Source organism: Dryas octopetala, chromosome 3 (genome assembly GCF_963921425.1).
Source record: "Dryas octopetala chromosome 3, drDryOcto1.1, whole genome shotgun sequence".
NCBI classification, from domain to species: domain Eukaryota; kingdom Viridiplantae; phylum Streptophyta; class Magnoliopsida; order Rosales; family Rosaceae; genus Dryas; species Dryas octopetala.
Window position 1 is genome coordinate 1,996,095 of NC_141368.1, and position 16,498 is coordinate 2,012,592.

General features: G+C 37.9%; 3 protein-coding genes across 4 annotated transcripts; 1 reads left to right on the top strand and 2 right to left on the bottom strand.

The window, feature by feature from the left end:
• Nucleotides 1-891: 891 nt before the first annotated feature.
• Nucleotides 892-6,903, top strand: LOC147289395 (SKP1-like protein 21). 2 transcript variants are annotated; one of them, XR_015121214.1, is made up of 11 exons: nt 892-1,036; nt 2,068-2,339; nt 3,683-3,904; nt 4,108-4,299; nt 4,376-4,486; nt 4,692-4,770; nt 5,201-5,301; nt 5,459-5,637; nt 5,917-6,050; nt 6,390-6,537; nt 6,806-6,899. XR_015121214.1 is itself a non-coding variant. In XM_086237104.1 (10 exons), exons 2-10 carry the CDS (start codon nt 2,304-2,306, stop codon nt 6,404-6,406), a joined length of 1,071 nt encoding a protein of 356 aa, XP_086093230.1. In that variant the 5' UTR covers nt 892-1,036; nt 2,068-2,303; the 3' UTR covers nt 6,407-6,903. The 2 variants fall into 2 exon arrangements, 1 of the variants encoding a protein (XP_086093230.1); XM_086237104.1 differs by having other exon boundaries at nt 6,390-6,903.
• Nucleotides 6,904-7,346: 443 nt separating this feature from the next.
• On the bottom strand, nt 7,347-8,542 carry LOC147289396 (uncharacterized). Its single transcript, XM_086237105.1, has one exon. The coding sequence runs from the start codon at nt 8,318-8,320 to the stop codon at nt 7,544-7,546; it is 777 nt and encodes a 258-aa protein (XP_086093231.1). The 5' UTR covers nt 8,321-8,542; the 3' UTR covers nt 7,347-7,543.
• Nucleotides 8,543-9,190: 648 nt separating this feature from the next.
• Nucleotides 9,191-10,742, bottom strand: LOC147289397 (uncharacterized). Its single transcript, XM_086238264.1, has one exon. The coding sequence runs from the start codon at nt 10,155-10,157 to the stop codon at nt 9,357-9,359; it is 801 nt and encodes a 266-aa protein (XP_086094390.1). The 5' UTR covers nt 10,158-10,742; the 3' UTR covers nt 9,191-9,356.
• Between the last annotated feature and the right edge of the window lie 5,756 nt (nt 10,743-16,498).

The following is a 16,498-nucleotide window of genomic DNA, read 5'->3' on the forward strand; positions in this document are numbered from 1 at the left end:
ATAACTCTCTATTTTCTTTTCACTGTTAGTTTAATACCCTTAACTTTTTTTGTTTTTTTTAGAATAATTTAACACCCTTAACTTTAGCCCATTAAATTTATAAATCCAAACTTCGTTATGCAAATACAATCTTATTTATCACTTTGATTCATAATATAAAACTATTGATTTAATAATAATTACGTTTTGAGATAAATAATAAACACTATATTGTGGCTAAAAGTGATATACAACAAACAACATATTTATCATCCTTATAATTGTCATCCTAACCATTTTTATGTGCCTTATTATTGGGAGGGGTGATTAGGTGGTATTTAATTCAAGGTACTTGAAAGGCACTTGTAGCACCCTATTGTCTTATAGATTTGACATTCGAGGTGGTGTCATCTAGATTCTATGTGCCTTAGTTGATTTTCGATTTTGGAAGGTGATTAGGATGTAGGTATTAAAATGAAAGTACTTTTTTCGGACTAGAAATTAATGCATGAGATATGCTAATAATTTCATCATCTCTACCAGAAAATAAAAAGATAGTACTCTTTTTAAACCATTTTTTTGAGCATTAGCAAAAAATAAGTATTAGAGTTAGGCTTTTATGATAATCTAGAAAATCATCTTTTAAAAAGACAATTAAACATTTTAAAAAGGAAAAAAGAGAAAAAGAAAAGAGTTGGCCGTTGGCCTACATCTTTCCAAAAGAAGAAAATTCCACTTCCTATCATCTGACCCAACCCACCGAATGCTAACTGACAATCCGACCCGCCCAAATATCAATCGGGCCAATTCCCTCTCCATCCAAAAGTCCGAAACCCTAACTACCGTCACGTGCAAGCGCGCCTCCTTCTTTGATAGAGTCACGTGCTGAACACAACCGCACACAGAATCAAATCAATCGTGATAGAGAAAAGATACAGGGGCAAAGGAACACAGAGAGACATAGAGCTTTCAGAAACCCTAGCTCCCAGTACTCCTCCCCCAATTTCACTATACAAGTTTCTCTCACAAATTTCACTGCATTTCAGCTCGTATTAAGGTAGGCACAGCTCTCTCTCTAATATACAATATAATATATGTATGCATGCAATCTATGCTAATTATATTTCGTTGGATTCAGGATTAGTTAATTGATGGTTATACATTGATTAATGGTATTTTTGTGTTTTTTTATTTGTATATAAATGGTATTATTAATAAGGATTTTCTTGGTTATAAGGTGGAATATTCATTAGTGAAAGTTTAAGATTTTGCTTTGGTAGGAAATGGGTTGGATTCCTGAAACCATTTAACACGGTTTAATCTGAATTTTCAATATATGGGTCGTTCAAATCCGGGTTTTCAGTTTCCTGGAAACAAAAAGAGGGCGTTAGGAAAATGAAAGTTTGAATCTTATCTTATTCCGTCCAGCAAAACCAACTTTTTTTTTTTTTTCTGGTTGCCGAATAACTAAACCAATTGTTTGAATTACACCCATTTTTTTCTTTCTTTTTTCTTATTGGTTCTGGAGAATGAAGAAACTGAGGTTTCCAGTTTCTTATTGGGATTCTCTATAAATTGGCTTCCAATGCAAAGGTGCCTCGTTTGCACATATGGTCTCCATTCAATATTTTGTTGTACAAGGACAAGATGTTGAACTCTGATTTTTGGTTTTTAATGCAAGTTTGTCAAAAAGTATTTCATATTGTATTTTGTCATTCAATATATTTTTGTCTGGTTTTGACTATTGAGCTTTGCTCTGTAAGTGTGAAACTTAAAAATATTGACTATTGTGTTTCGTAACTTACCTCCCTAGGTAAACTCTTCATACTTGGAATCTAATAACTTATTACGAGAATATATGGGTATGAAGTGAATAGAATAAATGAAAACCAAAAAAGTTGGAATACACAGAGACCTTGAGAAACTGTATTGAAGTTGTTTCACAATCTACTGTTTCTTCTGTTGTCTTGTTACACTTACCACTGTTATAATTAAATTTAGGTTAATGATAACACTCATCTTGAAATTTCAGGCATATCATCTCTTGTTTGCTCCCCACCTCTAATTATGCTTTACCTTTAAATGCAGGAAAAAGATTTGAGAAAGCTCCTCCGGATAAGAATGCTAATACACATTTTATTGGGATTCAAGATCGTGTCATTTTCGGAATCACTTATAAACAGTTTGTATTTGCTTAATAAAGTTACGCTTTCGAATAAGGAAAAGGTTTCATTTGCCTTGTAACTTCCTTATTTTTGGAATTAGAAGTGCAAGGTGATTTGTACTTCACATCTCCTAAAGTTTAGTTGCAGTGCCACTGTCAAATGTCAGAAGGTGTAATGGCGGTAGTCAAACCTGAGGTATTTTATTTCATTATCTGAAGAATTATAAGTGGCGATGTAGTTATAAATCAGATTATTTAATTTTGGACAACATATTCATTCCATTACATTTATTTTTAACTTTTTTTAGCAGCCTCTGTATCTCTAAGGGCCCTTTGGCACTTGAGTATGATGGGAAGGATTTGGCTCTTGTCTAGTTGTTGGGTATACTTTCAAGGATGATGAACTTACCTTTCAGATATTGATTCAGGATGAACAACATGTCTGAGGTTTATAGATTGAATAGGTATAGGAAAAGGATTAGATGTTTGGTTGACTCTTCCAGGAATCTCTCACAGTGGTCAGTTGTAATTCCTGGGGTGCTTGGGTTAGGGTGTAATGATCAGAATAAGGTTGGTCTTCAGTGGTAAGTTCATATTGTGAAAAGCCCAAATATTAAAAGGGTTTAGTTGTATCTTATAAAAAAAAAAGGGGTTTAGTTGTCGTGATAACAGCAGCCTAGAAATTAGATTGTGAATGGTGGTTAAGAGTGCCACACCAAGGGTTATGGTGGCATCATGATTCAAGTGCAAGATCATAGTTGCTGGAATACTTTTGAAAGTTATTCTCTTTGGAGTTGGAAATAACCACTTATAGTAGGACTTAGAGATCCTAATTTAGACAGTGCGAACTAAATTTTGGACTTTTAGGTACACACATAAGGACTGAATAACACAAATATGATGCACCCATGGGAAACAATTAGAGTGCATGGTTTTGAAATTCTTGAAAGCACAGGAGTGACCTTGACACTATTTTGATAAACCTAGTAGTTGAATTACTAACATGAAAAGAATAGAAAAGGGAAGAAATACATTGTTCTGCAGAGGCCTTCAATAGTCCACATATATTGTTGTAGTCCTTATTTTAAAAATATATTGATAGTCAAGTTTGCTTTTTATTGATGCTCTTATTTCCTTTGTAATTAGAGAGGCTTAATAATAGGACTTCATGATAGTTAAAGCACATTATGGAGTACTTCAATTAGGCTCCAAATCAGCTTAGCCCATAGTACTATAGTCTTTGACCTTTCTTTCCTACCAGATTGTTGCATGTCATGGATATACATTATCAAAATTGCTCCAGAGGATTTCTTATTGATACTACAGAATTTTTGTTGTTTCATGTACAATTTTATTGCTCCTCCAATTACTATGTAATTGCCATGGGCAGACCGCAAATTGGGATGATGGGAAAACTCATGGGTTCTGTGGTGTGGCATATGTGGTAGTTCAAAATAAGACTATATACAACTTTAGCAGCATTAGTGGCATTTCTCTTTTGATTCCTGACATAACTGTTCTCATGTTCTGTGCTTCTAGATGAAGTCTTACATCTGGCTTCAAACTGCTGATGGCTCGATCCAACAAGTAGAAGAAGAGGTTGCCATGTTTTGTCCCATGATATGCCGAGAAATACTTCAGACAGGCATGGGATCTTCCAAAAACTATGCTATATCACTTCCTCAACGAGTTAACCCTGCCATTCTGGGCTTAATACTTGACTATTGTCGGTTTCATCAAGTACCAGGTCGCTCTAATAAGGTCTGATATGTAAATCTGGCACTTGTAGTTTCTTTTGCCTTTTCTTACGTGATATCATTCTCCAATGGGTAGGATCTTTTACTATATTCTCCTATTCATCATCATCATCATCATCATCATCCTCATTGTCAATATGGTGCAGTTGGAAGTAATTAGATGATCATATAGTTATATTTATTTGATAGTATTGTTATCATGTGTAGGAACGCAAAACTTTTGATGAGAAGTTTATTCGAATGGACACAAAAAAGTTATGTGAGTTGACATCTGCTGCTGACAGCCTCCAATTGAAGCCTTTGGTCGATCTCACCAGCCGAGCACTTGCACGAATTATTGAAGGGAAAACACCTGAGGAGATACGCGAGACATTTCATTTACCTGATGACCTCACAGAGGTTTGTTGCTATCAGAAGTCATTGGTTTTTCATTGCTTGCATCCATGGGTTTTCATGTACATATGGTTCAATCCAGGAGGAGAAGTTGGAACCTCTGAGAAACATAACTGATGATCCACGTATCCGGCTTCTTAATCGGTTATATGCTAGAAAGAGGAAAGAATTGAAAGAGAGAGAGAAACTGAAGGTGCTTACTTTTACTTGAAGAGTTTGAAGCCTTTACCATATGTTAAATGCGATATTTGTGGTAATTTTATATTTCACAATATTTATTATTTGAGTTGTATGTAAAGTAGTTCCATTGTAAATATGTAGTTGGTGGCTTGGAGCATTCAAACCTGTGCATACATGTTTGCATTAATAGAAAGTGGATTCTTTTTTATACATTTCAGAATGTTGAGGTTGAGGAGGAGCGCGTTGATGAGCGTTCAGTCGATGATCTCTTGACATTTATAAATGGTGGAAATGGAGGTATGATCCAGAAATCTCTCTCTTCATCCCATTTGAAAATTGTTTGCCTTTATTCTTATACATTGAGTTTTAGCTTTTTGCAACTTCTTGCATATCTGTATCAATTTTTTAGTTAAGTTTTGCCCTGCTATTCACAGTACATAAATTTTTCATCTGTTGATGCTGTTAGTGGAGTCAAAGGACCACCTTGAAGTAGGTGACTTGTATCTCTGTTCTAGCTCCAAGGACAAGGAGCAGAACGTTTTGTGGGCTTACATAGATTTTGGTAGATGCTTCAGTCAGTACATTCACATATCATTGATACTTCAAGAAGTATTCAAGATTGTTTTCCTCCATACCACACTATTGCTTAGATTATGAGAGTTGCATTTGATATACCTATCTTGTTATCTACCCTGCAAGCTTATATGCAATGTGGTATGCTCTACAGATACAAAGGGGGCTAAAACCAATAAGAATAAGAAGAAAAATCGTAGAAGAAAAGATCATCCAAAAGATTCTTCAAACAATGTAAATGGAAACCATAATAAGGTTGGCACTTCTCTCTACCTCCCTCTCTCTCTCTCACACACACACACACTCACTGTGCGTGCATGCATGCACTAGTCTGCTTGTGACTTTTTCCTGCATGCAGTATGTGTGTGTGCATTTGTTTGTGATTTCTCATAGTTGGTGTCTACTTTCATAGGAGTTGGAGGCTCTTTCTTCTGCTTTCCATGACGGTGACATTATCAATGTTGAGGCACCACCTTCCAGTTCTTCAAAGTTGCAAGATTCTGCATCTGTTAACTTTTCACCAAAGCTCGATTTTGATGATGTTGATATTGATGATGATTTAGATCCTGCCATGAAGGAGGAGCTTGACAGGTAACAAGAATGTTTCAGGGTTTGTCAATGATGAACCAAACTTCTGTCTTTTAGCAAAAATATTATTTGTAGACTATTAAAATGTGTAACTGAAACTCTATGCATTTGTGATGGTTTCTGTGAAATATGCTAACCTGTTGTTTCAAAGTACGGAAATCATTTATTGCCCCTTCTAATATCCTGTTCCATGGTAGTCAGTAGAATCTATAGATATTAGCTGATTGTTGCAGAACTCTTTGTTTGTGTCTTATATTAAATTCTGTTGTATATTTTATGTAGGGAAGTGGAGGATTTTGCACGAAGATTAAATTCAGATTGGCCAGAAAGGATGCAAGAAATTTTATCCTTGGGCCAAGAAAGGAGGCTTGCACCCATAAATATGAATGGCAATGGTTCTGCACGCAGATATACAAGTACGTTATTTCTTAAAATTCTCCTCTCTCCTGTTTTCCCAGTGTGTTAAATATGGTTTCTGAAGGAAGAAGGGTGATGTTTAATGCTAAAGAACAGACAGGCTTGTTTTATTGGTCACTTTCATTTTTTTTTTTTCCTCAAAGCTTCAAAAAGAGTATGTGCTCCTCATGTTCGAGGATACTGTTGGGGACTCCTGAAGCATTTTATATTCTTTCATGATTTAAGCATGTTGTTTGTTGTTTGTTTATTTGTCTACCCAATACATCCTCTACTATGATTTTGAGGAGAAAAAGGATGCAGGTTTAGTTAGGCTGACAGAGTCATTGGCTGGTATGCAGGTTTGGATCGGAGATAATGATTGTATGATAGAATATTATTTAACTTGAACACGTCCAGCAGCTTGAGTGATTGGAAGAGATCCTACCATGGGGTTTGCTGCTGCAGAAGCTTTAGAAGAGTGGGCAGTGTTTTTGGTGTTGACAGCATGTGAGTATATTTATTTGTTTTTTCATCACCAAAAGCAATTTTCATTCTGTGGGCATCGTGTATGTTGGAGAAAGGAAAGAAAAGATATATTTTTTCTGACAAAAAAGGAATTCGGAGGCTACGATGGAGCATAATTTCCACAATTGTCTTGAGCTTATTTTCCTTTTAGGGTTGTTTCACCTTCAGCCATTCCGCTGTTTGTCTCCTGTATTTTCTTGAAATGATACTGAATTTACAGATGTACCTTTTTCATTTTCATTTCTTATAGGCCCCATTTGGCTTTGGAAAGTCTTGCGAGAAGTTGTAAGTACTTCAGTTGATGTAATGCAATTGAAATAAAAAAATAAAGGTTCTTTCAAAAGGTTTTGTTCAATTTCTTCATTTGAATATGTTGGATAGGCTAATTACATATTTAGCAAAATGAAAAAGATACTAAAACATGTGCACTGTGCACAGCTTAAGCCTCCAACTGGCCGAACCATGGTGGTGACATTTTGACAGCCAACATATACAGCAAAACTAGGCTATAATTTGAAGTCATTCACAATAAAGTATTCATCAACATAACATTCTTCTAGTCAAAATTCCACTTAAAAAATATGGTTTTCGTGGCACCTGGTAAACCGTTTTTAGACGTCACCTTTTGCTACTTGCCAATGAGCTCACTGCTGAGTGCCCAATTTGTGCATTGAGCATTTGGTTAGCCTCTATCTCCTCTGTAGAAAAAAATACTGAAGATTCATTTCGGGTCCTTGGGACATTTTAAACTTTGTGTAATCACTTGGTAATAAAATTAAGGACAATACTTAGGTCCAGAAAGAAAACGTTTTATACTAATTCAACCCAACATACCAGCTCTGTTACAAAAACAAATTCTAAAGGATTATCTATAAGATAATTTATTCATTTATTTTCTTTGGGTAGGCAAAACTAAAAGATACATACATCACTGACATTAATAAACGAAAAGAAAACTAAAAGAAAAAGAGTATGGCCTTCATCATTTTCAATATTCTTTCAGTTTATGCGCAGAGTAATATTTCTTGAAAGCTCTAGGAAGATAGACAGGTAACAAGAACCCAAAAAGATTGAAGCTCCAAAACGCCATGTTAGCAATAGCAAGCCCTCTCCCAACCAACAGTCTCTTTGCAGATCCACCAAACTCTTTGTCCACCTTGTAAAACTCACTTCTAAGCCACTCCACAATGGTGAAAATCCTCCTGGAATTATAAAAAACCGGCACGAAAACACGAATTGGTGTCGAAAATCTGTCAGTGAAAGCCAGTCCTTCCATGAAGACTTGGCTGGCAAGAAGGAAAACATGTGGGGCAGCTGCACTGATTCCTTCTTTGTCACCCTCAAAAATGCCTTCAAAAATGTATGCAATTGGGAGCAACAGGCCTATGATGGCACCCACAATAACATAGAGGCGTAGAATCTTGTTTTGGGGGTTGAAGACTGCAGGGTCTTTGGAAGGAGAAAGAGTGTTTGGAAAAGCAACCTTGGAGATGAAGTGCATGTAGACGATGGAGAAGAGAACGAAAGCGAAGTCTTCAGGGCTTACCATGCCGCTGGCTGAGAGGACTATTACCAGTGCGAGGGCATTGAGCTGCCGGAAGGAGAAGAGACCGGGCTTGCGTTGAGTGGTGGAGAGGTGCTGGGTTTGGCCCTTTTGGTTGGGGTTGTTGAGTTTTGAGGCACTTGGGTCATGGTGTTCTTTGAATTCATGTTCTTGTTCTTTTGGGAGGCTTATGTCACTGCAAGGACCAACCCCACCTGACATTTCTGTGTGTTTGTATATGATAGAAGCAGTGGAGAGAGAGAAGCTTAATTGTGTGGGTTTTCTTGGTGATGGGTTAAACTTGGAAGTGTGAGATGGGATTTGGTTTGCATAGAAAGAGAGCCCAAGTAATGAAGTTATGGGCAGATTAGAAGGAAAATTAGGATATAGAAGAAAAAGTCATGAATAAGAGATGACAAAATTTAAGAGGGGGAGATGGGGAGAAGGAAGATAGGGTTAAGCATAAGGTGAGGAGGATGGACAAGTGGCAGTATGATAGGAATTTAAGGTGAAAGTTAAGAAACCCACTCCACATGCTAAAGAGGAGAGAGGGTGTGGACACAATTTTATCTTCAATTTTTCTTGGTCATAGTCAAAACGTCTTAGCTGTTCTTAAGCTTATATTTCTCTGTTTTATTGGCCCTTTGTTCTTAAGCTTACATATCGAAATTGACAAGGGAAAAATGTCTGAGCTACTTAGAGGCCATGAAATTCGGTGAATTTTTTACAGAACAAATTAAAAGTGTGTCAAAAACATGCAAAACATAAAACAAAAAGCTTGTGGCAATGTGGCTCAATGGATTCCCATCAAAATAACAAAAAGAAAATTGGGCATGGCATTCAAGTGACCCTTGTATAAAAGACACAGGAAACTAACCTCAGATTACAATGTGATATAAATAGACCAGTGTACTCAATAAGTGAGTTTATATTCATGTATAAGCTAAAAAAAGAGAGTTTTATATGCAATGGCTAATTTGCTACTCGCACTTTCCCTTGTGCCCTGCATTGACTGTGTAACAGGGAATTAATATAATCATAAACCAAAATGAGAAAAATAGACTCATTTGATCAAAAGTCGATCGTGTATAATACTTCCACCAAATCTTTTGACATAAGGGCACCTTTGAAATAAGTAAATAAGCAAACACCAAATTTATTACAAACAAAACAAAACAAACCTCTCACTGAAAAAGGGTGCATAAATCTAGATATATGAATATATCACAGACATCAATATATACAATCACGTGAAACATTAATCTATTTTTGCAGAGTAATATTTCTTGAAAGCTCTCGGAAGATAGATAGGTAATATGATCCCAAAAAGGTCAAAGGACCAAAAGATCAAGTTGACAATAGCAAGTCCTCTCCCAATACACAACCTTCTTGCAGTTGTAGATCCACCATTCTCTTCAACACCCTCTTTGTTAAACTCATTTCTAACCCAGTCCACAAGCGTAAAAATCCTCTTCGAATTATAGAAAACAGGCACAAAAACGCGAATAGGGGTCGAAAACCTGTCAGAGAAAGCCACTGCATCCACAAAAGCTTGACTGGCAAGAAGAAAAACATGTGGAGCAGCTGCTCTGATCCCTTCTTGGTCACCCTCTAGAACGCCATGAAAAATATATGCTATGGGGAGCACAAGGCCTATGAGGGCGCCAAACAAAATACCCAGTTGTGTGATCTTGTTTTGTGGGTTGAAGGCTGGGGGTTCTTTTGAAGGGTCAGAGAGAGTTGGGAATGCAAATATAGAGATGAAGAACGTGTAGACGATGGAGAAGAGGACGAAAGCCAAGTCTTGAGGGCTTACCATGCCACTGGCTGAGAGGACAATCATGACAGCCAAAGCATTGAGTTGCCAAAAGGAGATGTAATTAGCTTTGCGTGCAGTTTTTAGAGTTTGGCCCTTTTGGGGGTAGGGGCTTAAGGCACTTGCTACAGCGTTGACGTCGTCGTTTTGGTTGAGGACTTCATCATCATCATGGTATTGGTCTTGCTCTTGCTCTTTTGGGAGGCTAATGTCCTTGTAAGTTGGACCTACTCCACCTGACATTGTGAGAGAGAAGCTTGGGTTGTGTAGGTTTTGCTTGCACAGAGAGAGAGCTGAAGTTATGGAAAGAAAGAAGATTGTAACATTTAGTACAGAGGAAAGAAGGGTATGAACATAAACTGAAGAAAATATTTCATTACTGATTTTTTTTTCTTTTTCTTTCTTTTTTTTGGGAATTGACTATAAAATTGAACAGGGGAAAATGACAAGAAGGAAGATGGGGTTATGCATGAAGGTGTGAGCAGGGTGGACACATGGCAGTGTAACAGGAATTTGAGGTGTAAACGTGTAAGCTAGGGAATTGCTTACTAAGAACTAAGAAGAGAGAGGTGTGCCATAGCTATTTTTCAAGCTTATCTCTGTTTTTCTCTGTGTTGTTAATCTTATCGAAATCTACTTAGAGGGCATGGAATTCGGTGCAAACGCTAATGTTCCAGGGCATGGCAGTGTTTGTTTCCTGCAGCTCACTTTGGTTCTAAGGGAAAATTTTTCATTCAGACACGTATTTTGGAGTCGATTATATTTTAGGACATATGTTTGAATTTTGGTTACTGTGTCCGTTAATTTGTTACAAATTGAATTATCATTTGGGTGATTCCCAAAATTCGTTTGCCTCAAAATTATCTTATTAAAATTGCTTGGACAAATTTGGCTTTCATAAAGTTATGTTGGTGAGACTTCTGAGAATTAACCCAGACAATCACCACTAAATTTTTGTCAGATTTTTTTTTTGGCCAGGAAATTTTTGTCAGATGTTGATCATGTTGTGTTCATGTCAAATTTATACCAACACATTTGTACTCTAGGGTGTTTGCCATGTGAGCCTTCCCTCGGCCACTCGTCTTTTTTTTTTTTTGGTCGAAAGAAGATTCATAAGCCACAAAGGCAGAAAAAGGGGAACACAACAGGAGAGACAAGAGGGGGGATGGAACCCAGCCCTCAGGCCACGCAAAAGAAAAAGAAAATAGACAAGAGCTCCAGTAAAAAGAAGCACCGAAAGAAAAAAAACAAAGGCCAAGGAACAAACAGGCCAAGAAAACACCAAAAGAGGAACCATCAAACAGAGCTTCTAATTTGGGGGGCAAGGGAGTCCATCACGATCAAGAATAGACACTAGGGAGGTTGGAGGTCGATTGACCCAAATTTCCATGCACAACCTCCGCTTGGCTAGCCGGGCAGCGTGATCTGCAGCACTGTTGGCTTCTCTTTTAATCCAATCCCATCTGACAATGAGAAAAGAATCACACAGAGGAAAGAAGTTGGATAGAAAAGGAGAAATCCTCCAATTGCAATTCTCCAAACCACCATTAAGGTTATCAATCAACTCTTTGGAGTCGGTCTCCAAGTGGACATGATGAAAGTGGAGAGAATGAGCTAGTTTTAGACCCTCAAGAGCAGCACAAGCTTCAGCCTCAATAGGAGAATTTAGGAGTCTATGGTGGGCCAAGCCCGCAATGAAAGAACCGGTGTGATCTCTGATTATCACTCCCAGGCCAGCCATGCAAGATGCACAGTCCCAAGCACCATCAACGTTGATTTTAACAAAAGGAAAAGATGGTGGTGACCATAATCTTGGAAGAGGGGGGGGAGGGATTACTGACGTTAGAAACAATATCACATCTAGAGGCCCGAGCCACTTGGTATTCAGCTACTGCCCAGTTTGTTTTCAAAATAACCTGAGAAGGGCATGGAGAAAGACCCTTGTAGATGGCATTACAACGTTCCTTCCAAATGTTCCAGCATAAGAAACTAGTATAAGTCATGAAATTGTTGAATAAAGACTGATCCGTCCCAATAACAGCAGGGATGCTATTTATCCATTTATCCATAGAAGTAATAAGCTCTCTTTGGGGTCTATAGCCCAGACAACTCCCATGCCAGACTCTCTCAGTCCAATTGCACAAAAGAAGAGAGTGCTCAATTGATTCCTCATGTTCGCCACATAGGACACAAACCGGGGAAGTGACAACCTTTCTTTTGAATAAATTTAAAAGAGTGGGAATAGAAGAGGTGACAATTCTCCAGATAAAATTGATGACCTTTGGGGGGGCCTCTATCTTCCAAATTAACTTCCATACAACTGGGTCAATTGAGTGAGATGAGGTAGGTCTAGAGAGGACTTTTTGGCAAGCTGCTTGGTCGATGAGCCAAAAGTAACCAGAGCGAACAGTAAACTTCCCAGACTTAGTAGCTGGCCAAACCAACCTATCCTCACATCTCGAGTTCCCAATAGGCAACAAAAGAATGCTCTTTGCATCATGCTCAGAAATGAAAGGCAGAATGAGAGTTAAATCCCAAGTACGCGAGTTTTGATCAATCAGAAGATTCACACCAAACCTCGTGAAATTGCTTGTTGTGTCCGTTGGCTTAAGGATGCCATCTGGAGTGTGGAGGAGCCATCTGTCCTTCCAAACCTGAATCTTACCCCCATTCCTAACTTGCCAGCGAGCCCCATTCTCAATTAAGTCTTTCCCGGCTAGAATACTACTCCAAGCCCACGAAACACGGGCCCCTTTCTTTGCACTTAAAAAGTCACAGTAATGGAAGTATCGGGCTTTTAGAATCCGAACCCACAAAGCATCTGGATTTTTGATAATCCGCCAGCATTGTTTTGCCAAAAGGGCCTTGTTAAAGCTTACCAAATCCCGAAACCCCATGCCTCCATTTCTCTTAGCCCTACAAAGCATACTCCATGCTTGCCAATGAATTTTGTCCCCTTCATCACTGTTACCCCACCAGAAATTAGCAAGCAGGGAGTTAATTTCCTTGCACAAAGTGACTGGAAGAAGGAAACAAGACATGGGATAAGTAGGGATAGCCAGTGCCACTGCCTTTATGAGAGTTTCTCTACCAGCCTGTGAAAGGCAATTTTGCTTCCAACTGCTAATTTTTTTGAGAATTCGGTCCTTAATGTAAGAGAGAGCTTCTCTTTTCGAGCGGCCCCAAATAGTTGGAAGCCCCAGATAAATGCCAGGGTCCGAACATTTGGGGATATTAAAGAGAGCACCAATTGAGTCTTGAACATCCATAGGGGTATTCGGTGAGAAGAACATACTGGATTTGTTGAAATTAACTACTTGGCCTGATGCAGTACAATACTCATCAATGATCCGGTGGAGAGTAGTGCAGTTTGCAGTGTTAGCTCTAAGAAAGAAGAGTGAGTCGTCGGCAAAGAATAAATGAGTCAAACCTGGGCAGTATTTGCTCAACTTTATGCCATGGAGGTTCCCAGCAAGATTAGCCGCAATTATGTTTCTAGAAAGGACCTCACTCACAAGTATGAATAAGTATGGCGACAGAGGGTCTCCTTGTCTTAGCCCCCGTGAAGGTTTAAAATAGCCTCCAGCCTTGCCATTGATCAAAACAGAGAAAGAGATAGATTTAACACAATTCATGACCAGCATGGTCCAACTTCTATCAAAGCCCATTTTTATAAGAGTGGCCTCCAAAAAATCCCACTCGATCCTATCGTATGCCTTATTCATGTCCAACTTGAGCCCCAACTCAAAAACCTTGGTGAATTTTTTCAGCCGGAGGTAATGGAAAGCTTCATGGGCAATGAGGATGTTGTCCTGTATTTGTCTACCGGGAACGAAAGCAGTCTGGTGCTGGGAGATCAAACGTGGCAAGTGGTGCTTTAATCGGTTAGCCAGTAGCTTTGAAAGAATCTTGTATGAATTATTGCATAAGCTGATGGGCCTATACTGACTAACCGAAGTGAGATTTGAGATCTTGGGAATGAGAGCAATATGCGTCATGTTCAGAAAGTAAGGAAGCTTCCCCCTTGTAAAATTGAGCAGCTGCCGCATTTATTGTCTCATGAACAATTTCCCAATACCTATTGTAGAAAAGGCCGAGAAAACCATCTGGCCCTGGCGCCTTCAAAGATCCCAACTGCTTAACGGCTAACTTAACTTCCTCCACAGAGAACGGAGCTGTGAGTTGTTGATTCATACTAGCAGTCACTAATGCAGGAATACAATTTAGAGTTGAGCCCCAGTTTCTCCTGCCCGCAGTTTTAAAAAGATCTCCAAAATAGTTCTCAAATTCTCGTCTGATATTCTGCTCTTCAGTTGCCCAAACATCATTTCCAATTTCCAACTTCTGAATACGATTAGAATTCCTTCTTTGGATGGTCGAGAGATGAAAAAACTTTGTATTTGCGTCCCCATCAAGAAGCCAATTAATCCTGGACCTTTGTTTCCAGAATTTTTCCTCCATTGACCACAGAGTACCCAGTTCCATTTTTAATTCTTTTTCTCGTTCCAAGCTCAAAAGCTCACTAGGTTGGCCCTGTAGAGAGTTTAGTTCTGCAGTGAGAGCATCAATTCTCCTGCGGTTGTTGGGAAAATTTGTTCTGCTCCATAAAGTAAGCCTCTTCCTGCACTCTGATAGGTTCCGTCTCCATTCTGCAAAAGCATTCTGCCCATTTCTGGAAGACCAACCATCCCGAATGACGGCTTCACATGAAGGGTCATCCACCCAGTATCCTTCAAATTTAAAAGATTTTTTACCCCGAGCTGGTTGGTTTCGAAAGTGAAAAATGAGCGGACAGTGATCAGATCCAAATCTGGGGCCATGGAGAATATGAGAGTCAGGCCACTCGTCTTTGGGCCTTGCTTTTTCAATAAATAAAGGTCACACACTCACAGTCAGTTACCCACTTACCCCCCAGCCCCTATTCAAGTGTGAATTTCTGTAACCTTTTCTGAAATTGGAGGATGATGCTTACTTTTTTTTTTTTTTTTTTTCTTTTTAGTCTGAGAATGATGCTTACTCAAAACTGTTATTATAGTGGTGTTCTCCAATTTTTTCATGCTCTTTCGTAGAATAAAACAGAAGCTTCTTTCTAAATTTTTGAAAACTGTTGATTTTTTATGGCTAAATGAATATTTTCATCCCGGCCTTTATTTCATTTTTATGCTGTAGGCTGTAGCTTTAAAAAGCAAAAGCAAAAGGGCAAAAATGGATTTAACTGGGTATCAGCTTTTGCTTTTGCTTGTTGATACAATGCTAGTATGCTACAGAACATCACTGCTATTTGTATTTTTAAACACTTTTTGTTTCACGATTGCCACAAGAAGAAAAGAAAAAAAAAGCTTTAAATATCAAAATTGATCTCAATCATAAAATCAATATCTAATTGTGCCTCAACTTCTTAGTATCCAAATATTCTTTATAAAAAAGAAACTGTCATCCACTCTTTGGTGAAGAAAATGTTACAAATGATATTTATTAATCAAAATTTTCTAAGGCGGAAAAAGTTTAATATTCAATTTAGAAATACTTGATATTTGATTATATAGATAAGGAGAGAGTTGTGAACTTGTGATCCATCAATTGAAGAGGAGAAATAAACTTCTCTAGCAAAATCTAGAAATAAAATATCAAAATAAATAAGAATAACTGATGTTTCTCAAAAAAGTGTTAAAAGATAGAAAATAAAATCCATCCATGCATGAACAGAACCCATCACAAAAAAAATGAGGTGCGTACACGAAAAATGCTTGCCTCAGTCCTGGATAAGAGGAGTTCCTCAGTTTGGGCTGTAAAAACTTATCATACGGCTGTGCCGATTCAAGATCGGAACCGTTCATTTTTTAGATCACCTATTTGAGATCATTTCTGTAAAAAATCAATTCAATCAAAAATCGTTTGATCATATAATTGTTAACAAATAAATAAAAAAATAAACAATTTTTATTTAAAAAGTGGTTTCTTCACCAAATCGTTCATTTATTCCATTTCTTTTATAACAATTATATGATAAAATAATTTCTGATTAAGTTAAATTTTTATAAAGATAATTTTAAAAAATAAATAATTTGGATGTTAAGTCGACAAAGTCAAACGGTGAGTTTTTACAGTAGGACTGAGGAACTCCTCCTACGGTCCTACCCCGGACAGGCAAGCATTGTCCGTGCCTATCTATAAAGGTGTGAAAATTATTATATTTTTGTGGAGAATATCTGCTGTAGAAATGTAGAATCATCTCTCTTTTATTTTACTCTTTTACTCTTTTACTCTTTTACTCTTTTACCCCTCACCCCATTTTCTTGTGTTCCCTTCTCAAACTTCACATCTTCCTATATGAGTAGTATTCATCATCTCCTAAATAAAGCAGCAAGGACCCAAGCCTCAACAAAACTAACAAGCAACCATAAAATCTCAAGTTCCCAACCATGGCAGAAATTAAAACAAACTTCCAAGTTCTCAAAACAAAAGCAAATAGACAATAAAGACCACCTACATAAGCTGGACGCCCAGCAGAGAGCTTATGTAGGAAAAGCACGTTGCAAACATAACTTCCTCCATGGACAGGGTAGGCACCTCCTCCGTCTGAT